This window comes from Colossoma macropomum, unplaced genomic scaffold (assembly GCF_904425465.1).
Source record: "Colossoma macropomum unplaced genomic scaffold, Colossoma_macropomum, whole genome shotgun sequence".
Lineage (NCBI taxonomy): Eukaryota > Metazoa > Chordata > Actinopteri > Characiformes > Serrasalmidae > Colossoma > Colossoma macropomum.
In genome coordinates, this window is record NW_023494806.1 from 23,835,400 (window position 1) to 23,847,653 (window position 12,254).

At 41.0% G+C, this 12,254-nt stretch overlaps 1 protein-coding gene across 1 annotated transcript; it reads left to right on the forward strand.

Annotated features, from left to right (window-relative positions):
- Nucleotides 1-3,990: 3,990 nt before the first annotated feature.
- On the forward strand, nt 3,991-9,133 carry kcnv2b (potassium channel, subfamily V, member 2b). The gene is made up of 2 exons (XM_036598105.1): nt 3,991-5,272; nt 8,799-9,133. The coding sequence occupies exons 1-2, from the start codon at nt 4,010-4,012 to the stop codon at nt 9,054-9,056; spliced, it is 1,521 nt and encodes a 506-aa protein (XP_036453998.1). The 5' UTR covers nt 3,991-4,009; the 3' UTR covers nt 9,057-9,133.
- Nucleotides 9,134-12,254: the final 3,121 nt, after the last annotated feature.

The following is a 12,254-nucleotide window of genomic DNA, read 5'->3' on the forward strand; positions in this document are numbered from 1 at the left end:
TCATGCCAATAAAGCTATTTAACATTGAATAAATTGAAAATTGAGAGAGAGAGAAATTTTACTGTAAAAAAATTTCACCACCTCAGAGACAGTGGGTAACACTAAACCCCACCCTACTGAGACCCCCAACACTACACATATGTAAAAATAATAATAATAATACCTACATCATCTAAACCGCTTATCCTTCTGGGTTGCGGTGGGGTGCTGGAGCCTATCCCAGCTGTCATTGGGCGGAAGGCAGGATACACCCTGGACAGGTCGCCAGTCCATCGCAGGGCAGACAGACAAACAGACAGACATACACACTCACACCTGGGGGCAATTTAGCATGTCCAATCAGCCTGACTGCATGCTTTTGGACTGTGGGAGGAAACCGGAGTACCCGGAGGAAACCCACGCAGACACGGGGAGAACAGGCAAACTCCACACAGAAACGACCCTGGTCACCCGGCCGGGAATCGAACCCAGGCCATTCTTGCTGTGGTTAAATAAGTATTTCAGGACAATTTTGCCTTACGATGCTCAGTATGTGCCTTTCTGCCATGAGTGGATTAAAAAAATACCTTTTAGGCCGAAACCTTCATAAAACTATCATAAAACAAAGTCTTAGACGTTCGGTTCCTATCACCACCACTGTGAACAACTCTGACTCTGTACGTTTCTCTAGAACAGAGTTTTTCACACCAAACCGCTCTGAACGGCTCTGATTACATCTTAAGCATTTAATGATGTAGAAATTGTAAAAAAATGGAGGAAGACATCTCATTCAGGAATTTGTAGAACTGTCGTTGATGTTAAATGACCAACATTAAAGATTACATTGAGAGCAGTACTTTACTGCCTGAACTCATATACAGACTAACCTTCAGCTGAAGTCCAATATACTCCACCCTTAACTCTGTTTACTCTCCGTTAGCTGCCCTCAGCCATGTGTGACAGACGGGCCACATAAGGCTTAGCAGGCGTGTCCTGAGACACAGAAGCTCTGGACCTCAGCCTGGAAAAACAGAACCAGGGCTTGTGTTTGTGGTTGTGTAACTGACCACATGTAAACAGGGGTTTAATAATAAATAGATTAATTACCAAAGCTATCGAGGAAATTATTAAGGAAATTAAATATACACATGAAATGTTTCCCAGCTTTTCAGGGAAGATGCACTTCCTGAGCCAGCAGACGGAAGTGCATCTGCCTGCAAAGACTAAAAACCTGCCTGTTATCCCTCCAGAACTGGCTAAATGTCCTTAATCTCATCTTTTGGGGGGTTTAATCCCTTGAGAACCCACACACCACCCATTACATATGTACAGTAGCTTCAGGAGAAGCTAACTGAGATACTTGACCAACAGAACTGAAGTACATACATGTACGATCACACCGCACTGCCTTCAGACCAAAATGGCTTTAAAGTCACTCAGAATGGTTTGGTGTGAAATGGTTCAGAGGTCTTTACAGTGGTGGTGATAGGAACCAGGGGTCGTCATGACTACAACACAAATATAGACATTTTATTTACTATCCAAAACCAGCAGTGAACCTACACGAGCCTTCTGAGTTTATATGGAATGTTGATGATAGTAAAATCTGAGAAAGTAAGTTTTCTTAGGGGAATATTTTGCCTCACAATGCCCTGTATATATTCCTCCACTATCAATAGAGGTAAAAAAAAACACATTTTAAGCCAAAACCTTCTTAAAGCTGTCATAAAACAGGGAGCTTTTAGAGGTGGATGTCTGGTCTCATCACCACTGTGAACAATTCTGAGTAGGAAAATTTCACATCAGTTCACTCCAAACGACTTTGTTTACATCTTTAAATTTTGAAAAATCAGTGCATTTGGTTCTAAACGTTTGACTGAGATCAGAAATGGCCTCAGTCTTAATGTTCTGCTGAATTTGTTGGTTACAGTAGATGGTCAGTGCGAGACTATGTCAAATGATCAAAAAATCAAAATTCTGGGGGTTTCCTGAAAATAAACTTATATTGACTTTATACTGTCATTATTTTTCATGCTTTACCCATAACTGACAAGTTTCTGTCTTTGGAATTTTTGACTAACTAGAGCTGCAGCACTGGTCTGCCTCAGGGTGGTGCTGTAGTTCACCCAGTTGGTCCTTCATGGACTTAGCAACTGTAACTATGCTCAGAATACCTCTAAAAACTTTACAATGTGCTGTAGCATATTTAAATCTGAAAACTTGCCCAATTTTCCCAAGAGACTGGCGTTAAGACTTTCTCAAACCGAACACAAATAACATGTGTAAGATCTCAGTTAATGTGTGGACAAGTGCATCACCAAACTTGAAAAGAGCATTTCCAGAAAAAGAATCGTAAACCAAACATTTTTTGCCATTGAAGCTAGCATCAGTGCTTCTATGGCAAGTGAGCAGCCAGCCAACGCTGGATTAGCGAGCCAACAAGGGGCCCCCAAATACCAGGGAGTATTTCGCACACTGCACCCCCCCACACACACCTTACCCCTAATGTAGTCAATCACATGTTTGGTGTCTGAAGTTAGCTAAGAGACTAATGTAGCCAATGGAAATTCATGAAAACAATGCACAATGCTAACTGCGTGTCTAAACCACATACTTGCCTCAACCCCTGTGTTGTTCTAATAGACTTGACTGATTTGTGACATCGTATGACTCACTGTTATCTACAAACATGGACTAAAGTCAGGCTTCAACTACCGTTCTGGCTACTATTATCATTATAACATATATTGTCCATTAATTGTTAGCTACATTAGCCTTGAAGCTCCAATCCTAAAACTCAAGAAGCAAATTCTAAATATCCAAAAAGGTCTTGTCTGAATGAACCTGCATAACTGAGCACACACAATGGCCGAGGCAGGTCAGAGGTTTGTCCCCGGTCATTTTAACCACAGTAGGTTACAGGATCAGCTGCTATAAAAAGCCGTCTGTGCTCTGAATGCGCCAAGATCCATTCACACTTGACTTTCCACTACAGACTGATATAGGCTAACGTCCTTATCCTCTTAAACACCCACAAACTACTTACTAAAGACATCAATAGGATAAATAATGTATCCGAAGCCTCTGAAAATTGCTTCTTTAGTTATTTGCACTGGAGCTGTCTAGCTAATGTAGCTAACACATAATGGAAGCTTATGAACATTACCAATTAGCATGGTGCTAACTGCACACCATCGTCACACTCTCAAAACTTGTGTGGTTTTTGATGCTGTACGGCATACTGTTATCTACAAACATGAACCAAATTATGTTTAATATCTGTACAGCATAAGATACCTTAAGAAACTTTGGCCATAAATTTGGATCTAGCATTAGTCTACAGACTCATTACCAAACATATGAGAGTCAGTGCTCATACATGATATTTTGTTTGTGATGAAATGGCTTTTACGCACAGTTCTAGCAACTCCTGGATCAGTCAAAAGGAGACAGGAATCCCCAGGTACGTCACAGAGGGGCAGAGGCTTACAGCAGGATAATTAGCATTAACATTTAAAACGTCCAAGTTGGCTCTGAGTCATCAGTGCCACTGGTCGGGCAACCCTGCCTTCTTCTGACCTCCTCCTGCTTTAAATACGGCAGCATTAAGTCTCTGTAATACTCCCTCACACATGTGAACCCAGACAGTAGAGTCAGAGATTGCAGCATGGCTGGAAGCTCGGAGCAGGTTCATGTCCGGTGAAGGTACACTTATTACATTCATTTATCTATTTATTTATGAGATAGTCCTTGGGACTCTGAACATTTGGTGTGGTTAAAAGAACCGAGGAAGTTTCTATCCAGCCAGGATACATTCATAGTAACTGTTTATCTGTTTGTTTATTGGACAGTGGAGTGGGCAGTTTGCTGCCTGTCCCAGAAACCCAGCTACTGCTCATGGGACTCCTTGAAGTGTGCATTGTTGACGGAGGAGTTTAAGAGGTTAGTTTCTTGGAAATTAGCCTGAGAGTTAGTTTTGGATTTCCACATGAGGAATGACCGGAATTCCTGACTTTAGCAGGCTTTCAGGATGTTCCGGAGGCAAAGCCTTTTTCCCAGCTGCAAGATTCCATCAGAACCGGAATCCAAGGACAGCCTTTTCCCCTTTGCCCAGGACAATGCGGTCAGGCAGTGGAACTCTCTAGGTGATATTTATGACCTTTACGCTGACGATGAAGAGGAAGAAAAGCCACCAGATCCTCAGCCTCACATTCCTTCACCCATGAGACACCGTGCCCTCAACATCAATGTTGGAGGCAAGTCGTACCAGATTACCTACAAGATGGCAGCGAGGTTCCCCAAGAGTCGGATCGGCCAGCTAGCCGCCTGCACAGATCCAGGCGGCAAGCTGGACTTGTGTGATGACTATGTGGTGAAAGATGACGAGTATTTCTTTGACCGGGACCCGGATGTGTTCAATAGCATCTTCAACTTCTACAGGACAGGTGTCTTGTGGATCAGGGATGAACTGTGCCCAAGGAACTTTTTGGAAGAGATTGGATACTGGGGGGTTAGGGTCAAAATGGCACACCGCTGCTGCCGGATCGCCTTCGAAGAGCGAAACGATGAGATGGAGGAACAACTCAAGGTCCAGCGGGAGCTGGAGGCTGAGCTGGAGATTGAGGAACATGAAGAGGCCTTTGAAGGAATGATTTTGGGCAAAGCAAGAAAAAAAATCTGGAACTTGATGGAGAATCCTGTCTCTTCAATCCCAGCGAAGCTAATGGCTGTGTTTTCTAGCATATGTGTGCTAGCATCCCTGGTGTCCATGACTCTGGACACAGTGGAGGATATGGAGTATCTTTCTCCCAATGGCGAGTTGAGTGGAAAGACTCACTTGGTACATGTAGAGACTGTGTGCATATCCTTTTTCACTGTGGAATACCTGTTGCGCCTGATCTCAACGCCTCAATTAGCTAGTTTTGCTAAAAGTGCAATGAACACTGTGGACCTCCTAGCCATCCTGCCCCAGTACCTGCAGTTAGCACTGGAATGGATCGCAAGTGACAACTATGGCAAGCACGCTGCAGACATGAACATGGTGGGGCGCATAGGCCAGGTGCTGCGAGTAATGAGGCTACTCAGGATCTTTCGCATCCTGAAGCTAGCGCGCCACTCTACAGGCCTCAGGGCCTTTGGCTTCACCCTGCGGCAATGCTACCAGCAGGTTGGGTGCCTACTGCTCTTCATCGCCCTGGGCATCTTCATCTTCTCCGCTATGGTGTACTCTGCAGAGCATGATTTGCCGAACACCAACTTCACGAGCATCCCTCACGCCTGGTGGTGGGCCACAGTAAGTACATTACAGCTATTACTGTTTAAGATTTAAATAAGGCTTACCTGAAATAAAGCCAATCGTTCAAGACATATTTAGTTTGCTTCTTTATTTTTTAGCCCTGCATCTATAAGGTTAATTTAGCTAACAAGTAATGAAAGCTTATGCCCTACCCATTAGCATGGTCCAAACCGAATGCCAATGGACAACAACACAGACAAAATTCAGGCTTCAAGATTTGTATAGAATGTCATACAGTTTCAGAAACCACAAAATCAAGTCTATTAGAGCTTGCGTAACAATTCCTCATGGTATGAGACATGTATGTCATGATGGCATGCAGTTAGCACCATGCTAACTTTTTGGATATAAGACTCTATTACTTGTTATTGTTTTTAGCCTCATAGCCCCACTGCTAAAACTGACACATGTCTTAGCTGATCAACTACAACCCCAATTCCAAAAAAGTTGGGATGCTGAATAAAATGTAAATAAATACATTTTAATACAATGATTTGGAAATCTGGACTGCAGGCCAGTTCAGGCCAGTTCAGCACCCGTACTCTTCTTCTGAGAAGCCATGCTGTTGTGGTGGATGCTAGTGTGGTTTAGCATTGCCTTGCTGAAATATGCAAGGCCTTTCCTGAAAAAGACATCGTCTGGATGGCAGCATATGTGGCCAAAACATGTATATTTCATTCAGCATTAGTGATGCCTTCACAGATGTGCAAGACACCCATGCCATGTGCACTAATGCTCCTCCATACCATCATAGATGCTGGCTTTTGAATTGTGTGCTAATAACAAGCTGGGAGCTCTTTAGCCTGGAGGATGCCAAAGGTGTCCATTTTTTCCAAAAAGAATTTCAAATTTTGATTCATTGGACCACAGGACACTTTTCCACTTCGCCTCAGTCCATTTTAAATGAGCTTGGGCCCAGAGAAGTTGGCGGCGTTTCCGGATCCTTTTTATATGTGTTTTTTTCATTGCATGGTACAGCTTTAACTTGCATTTGTGGATTGCACAACGAACTGTGTTTACAGACAGTGATTTCTGGAAGTGTTCCTGAGCCCATGCAGTGATTTCCAGTACAGAATCAGTTTTTAATGCAGTGCCGTCTGAGGGCCTGAAGAGCGTCCAATATTGACTGTTGGCCTTGACCCTTGCGTACAGGGATTTCTCCAGATTATCTGAATCTTTTGATGATATTATGTACTGTAGATGGTGGGATATCGAAAGTCTTTGCAATTTTTACGTTGAGGAACATTTTTCTGAAATTGTTGCATAATTTTTAGACAGTTTTTTGCAGATTGGTGAACCTCTGCCCATCTTTTCTTCTGAGAGACTCTGCCTCTCTAAAATGCTCTTTTTATACCCAGTCATGTGAGTTAGTTGCAGATTGCTCCTCCAGCTGTTTTTTAGTACCACTTTTTTCTTAGCCTTTCGTTGCCCCTGTCCCAACGTTTTTGAGATATGTTGCTGCCATCAAGTTCTAAATGAGTTAATGTTTTTCATGAAATGGTAAAATGTCAACATCTGATGTGTGTTTTATGTTCTATTGTGAATAAAATATGGGTCTATGAGATTTGCAAATCATTGCATTCTGTTTTTATTTCCATTTATTTACATTTTACACAGCATCCCAACTTTTTTTAGAATTGGGGTTGTACATTTGGAGTAAAGCGTTCTGGACATTTTGCAGGGCTATTCTGTTTTTTAGTCGTTCACAGGACATTAGCAGGTAAAGTATTAATGCAAGAGTAAACTTGTGATGGAAACTCTTGTCAGCTGGAACATGCAGGTGCTCCAGAAAGCCTTGATTACCTGGATCAAGTGTATTAGATTAGGGCTGGAAAATAAACTCAGTCTGCAGGGTTTCCAAAAGTACACTTGGGCACAACTCCCTTAATACCTGTTCTGTAAGTGTACTACTCTCAAACAGCATTACACAAACACACTACACACTTAAAAATGATGGTTCTTCAAGGGTTCTTCAGAAAAGAAACTGAAACAGAAAAGAGTACTGCATAATTAGATTGATGGAGAATGTGTTGAATATGGTTCTATATAGAATTTTTAAAAAAGAGTTCTATATAGCACCAAGAAGGGTTCTACTATTGTTACAATGTCACTGTGCAGCTTGTAATAATAGACCAACCCTTTTTGGTGCTATATAGAACCCTTTTCAAAAATGTTCTATATAGAAGCATGTTCAATACATTTCCATCAATCTGAAGAACCTTTTCACAATGCAAATGGTTTGTTGAGTGTTTAACAGCCATTAAGTACAAGTTTTTCATATTCAGGAAATATTTGTGAGGGGGTTAGATTTAAATAATCTACTTGTATAAGTGAGTCCAAAGTCCAAAGTTTCCAAAACTAGAATGCAAAAACTGATTAAAAGCTACAGAGAAAATGTGCCTCCTGGAAGAGCTGGTAGACACCAAAACTGCCCCCATCAGATAAACAGCACTTTCATCTATGAGAGAGAGGAGAAAATCAAGCTGCTTCAGATCTGAAAACATCCACAGGTGTTTCTGTCCATCCTTCCACTGTGAGAAGACGACTCAGCGCTATGGGTCTGAAAGGATGTGTAGCTGTCAAGAAGAACCTCACTGAGAAAAGTAAAATAGACATGAAAGAAGAACATTTACACTAGAAGACCAACATCTGAGCTGTAGTGAGGTTTTTATGGGCCTACATTTGTAATTGGATTACTGAGATGGTAAGAAGCAGGAAATGATCGACCAACTTCTAAGACTGAACTTTGGAGGCGTGTTTGCAGATTCTTTGAGGAACTGAAAGTGAGTCTCCTGAAAAGAATGGAAGCTGGAATGAAGGGAAAGAGACACTCACTGAACACTCACACAGCTGAGATTAGATTTAGTTGTTGAGTCACCCATTCTGTGTGATTTTTTGTTAAATATATGTTTCTAATTTGTACTTAATGTCATATTGACTGTAAGTTAAATAAATAAATGGTGGTTTCTGACTTTTCCACATTGCTATCTGATTGTTCCAGTGTAAGAGTTGTCTGTGTTTCCCTGAAGTGCTCAGATCAGGTCAGTCCAGGTGAAGGCCATGGCCCTTAATTGATTTAAATCCACTTTGGCCAGTCTAGATGAAGAGGAGGAGACTTAAGAGGAAGATAAGGTTAAAGAAGGATTGAGACAACTGAGAACACTGTGCCTGGAAGAATGAGCTCAAAAGACACCTTTAAGTGAACGGTACAAGGGTCTGAGTGTGTGAAGACTACAGTAATGCTGTGCTTTTAAAGATCAACGTTGTCCTGCTGCCGTTCACAGCTTTCACATATCACGGTTATTGGTGCCACAGTGAGGTCAGGATGAGGCGAAGCGTCTGATTGTGTAATGAATTAAAGTGGCCAGTGAGTGGAAGTACAAGGTGGGTGTTTCTAATAAAGTGGCCAGTGAGTGGAAGTACAAGCTGGGTGTTTCTAATAAAGTGTCCAGTTAGTGGAAGCAAAGGTAGGTGTATGTAATAAAGTGCACGTAAAAGCAGTAAATGTTCTGTGTTCCTGCAGGTCAGTATTTCTACAGTGGGTTATGGGGACATGTACCCTGAGACTCTGCTGGGTCGAATATTTGCCTTTGGCTGCATCTCCTTTGGCATCATCCTCAACGGGCTGCCCATCTCCATCCTCTTCAATAAGTTTTCTGACTACTACGCCAAGCTGAAGGCCCACGAGGACTCGGTTGAGCTGGGCTTCAGGAGGAAACTCCGGCTCAGGCAGAGAGCTCAGAGGAGACTGGCTGAGTGCTGCTGTGTGGACGGATCATAACCTGTGAGAAACCCAGCAAAGACAACACTGTAAAAAATCTTACTAGATATGTACCAGGAGTAAATAACATCTCCCACAAATGTGTTTTTCATAGCTACTGTTGTAAGAAGATATGGTAAAAATCCCATTCAGCCTAATGAGAAACTGTAGAACAGACTCAGTTTATATCACAATACCTACATTTAGAGTCAGTTATTCATTCAGCCTAATGAGAAACTGTAGAACAGACTCAGTTTATATCACAATACCTACATTTAGAGTCAATTATTCATTCAACCTAATGAGAAACTGTAGAACAGACTCAGTTTATATCACAATACCTACATTTAGAGTCAATTATTCATTCAGCCTAATGAGAAACCGTATGGATTTTTAGCAACAGCCTGTAAAATATGCCTGATCCTACCACAGTAGCTGTGAAGGAGCACATTAACTTTTACATGTACTCAGAAAACAAAAGTAAAAAGTAACACAAGTCAGCCTGTGTGGGTGAAGCATAGATTGGTCAGTTATTCCTGGTTTCTGTTTTAACAAAATAATATTGCTGTTTAAGGAACTTCTGCTCTCTCATTTTTAACTCAGCTTATTGTCAATATATCTCTTTTTTAGTTCTGTTAATGACGCACTGTTAGCTGAAGTATATCTAACCAAACCAAAGCTCTTGCTAATAGAAACTGTGGGTTCTTAACAGTTAAAAAGAACAACCTACAAATCCGTACAAACTGCCTTAATTTTTCAAGCACCTTATTTTTAAAGCCATTGAAATGCTCACTGGCTGGACACTGGTATGTCCTTCCTAGAGAGATATGAGGGTCATACTATAACAGATCCATTGTCCTAAATAACACTGAAAGCCTCTGAATGAAACATTGGTGAAAAATCAGACCTAAACTCCTTTAAAGATTCCCTCTTTACCCCAAATGTAGATACATTCAGTGTCTGAAAAGATCTGCTTTGGTTTCAACACTGGAGCTACACGCTAATGTAGCTAACAAGTAAACAAAGCTCATTAGCATCATCTTTATGTACTAATTATCAGGTACTTACCACACTTAGCTTCATGTATCGAACAGCACACGCTTCAGTCATCTCTAACAGACCTTATTATGTGGTTTCTGATGTACTTTTATCTAGAAACATGAAGAAAAATCAGAGTTTATAACGGCTGCCACTGTTGTTAGCTATGCTAACGTACTTTAGTCCATGTTTGTAGATAACAGTGTCAGAAAACACATAGTCAGGTCTAACTACTCCACACTGTTTGGGTTTCAGATTACATCCAGTTAGCATCATGCTAATTGTTTTTACTAAGCTTCCTTTACTTGGTTGCTATTAGCCTGCAGGCTAAAACTAATGAAATAAGCCATTTCTTGGCTAATTAACCAGCTACCGTTCCCCCCACTATCACATTAACACACTCAAGTGCCAAAAGACAAGGCCTCGTCTTCAAATCTCACAGCACTGTCACTATTTTCTGTGAAAAACTGCTGTTGTACGAGTTGTGAAGTACTGAAGATGCCGAAAGCACACTGATGTGGTAAAGGAAGAGCTGACTGACTGTTTACGCCATTTACTTTTCTATTACTGCTTAAAACTGCATATCGTATGTACAGTATGTTGTAGACTGTTTGTCTTAAATTGTACAAATCCGAAACAATAAAGGTCTTTCTTTTAAACTGGCCGAACTTCCTCTCATTTTCAGTACCAAATCACATAAAAGTAAGCCAACACAACATACAGACATGTATTCACTGCATAAATATTTACACATTTACATGTATTTAAGTACATTTTGATGGATCTGTACTTTCTTGGCTATTTTCAAGTGGTAATATATCCACTCAAGTACATTAGTGAAGTAATCTGCCTTTCCTCAGTTCCATTAGTAATTTCTTAAAGAGGTGATGGATCCAAAATGAAAAATGTATCTATTGCTATATCTGCCCACAGCGGCCTCTAGAGTGAAATTTTCTGGATTAAAGATTAGAAAACTTCCCTTCTGATGATGTATCTTGAAGGTGGGAGGAGCTATCGAAAAACTACAAGGCTTTTGGGTGGATTCTTGTGGACGAGCTGTATGAAATGTGTCTTTTCCATTAACTGGCTAATGCAGAAAGAAACCAGACAGACGACGTAACTGGAATCTACATTTATTAGCCTCCACATCAGCGGCTATGCTAGCAATATTTTGTTAGAGGATTCACAATGATTGTTTGATGTTTTTTGCAAAATGTATGCTGGGAAATGTAGTCAGAGAATATCTCTGTACAAAAACACAGACATTCTGTCAAATGATGAGGCTGCGGTGCCAGAACTGTACATAATATGAGGTTTGTAAGTCAGAAAGCTACGGAGGTACAGAGAGGTACCGAGCCCCACTGGTGACATCCTGCATAAATAAAAATAATGCATGGCCACGACTTAGTAAGACATGGGAACACGATAATTAAGTCATTGCCACACCATCCTAATGCACGGGCACAGCTTAGTAAGGCATGATCTCGTTCCCACGCCTTATTAAGTCGTGGCCACGAGTTAATTATCTCATTCCCATCTTTAGATAACGAGTTATCTTGTTTTAACTTTGTTACCTTGAGATCTTAACCTTGTTATCTTGAGGTCACAAGACAATTAACTCGTTATCTTAAGATAACAAAGTTGCTATCTTGAGATCACAAGGTAATTAACTCACGTTCTCAAGCTAACGTCTTTGTTGTCTTGAGATCACATGATAATTAACTCATTATCTCAAGATTACGGCTTTGTTATCTTTTGGTCACAAGATAATTACTCATTATCTCAAGAGAACAATTTTGTTATCTTGAGATCATAAGATAATTAACTCGTTATCTCAAGATAAGTAATAACTACCTCATGGCCCCTCTGGACTTGGTAAGCCCCCTTAGTTGCTAATTTTGTTCTTCTATTCTAGTCGGTTGTTGTGCCTTCACTAGTGTTGTTACCCTCCATACCGAAGCTTGGGGGCTTGTGTGAAACCAGCACATTTTTACGTCATAACGTTTATCAGTGGGTTATGCATGAGTTTGTCAGGAGATCTGCTATAAACACCAGCCTCTAAGGTGACGTAACTTTTCATCATGTTTATCTGCAGTGTCGTGTTTATGTTACTCATTACCTTTACTGCTTTACAAGCGAGTGACATGCTTTTAAATGACGAATAGAATTTGGACTTTCATT

What these genes read in the sequence shown, in the direction of transcription:
- kcnv2b (XM_036598105.1), top strand. Translation starts at nt 4,010, where the DNA reads ATGTTCCGGAGGCAAAGCCTTTTTCCCAGCTGCAAGATTCCATCAGAA. An exon ending in ACGCCTGGTGGTGGGCCACA is followed by an intron (nt 5,273 to 8,798) that starts GTAAGTACATTA and finishes GTGTTCCTGCAG; the next exon opens with GTCAGTATTTCTACAGTGGG.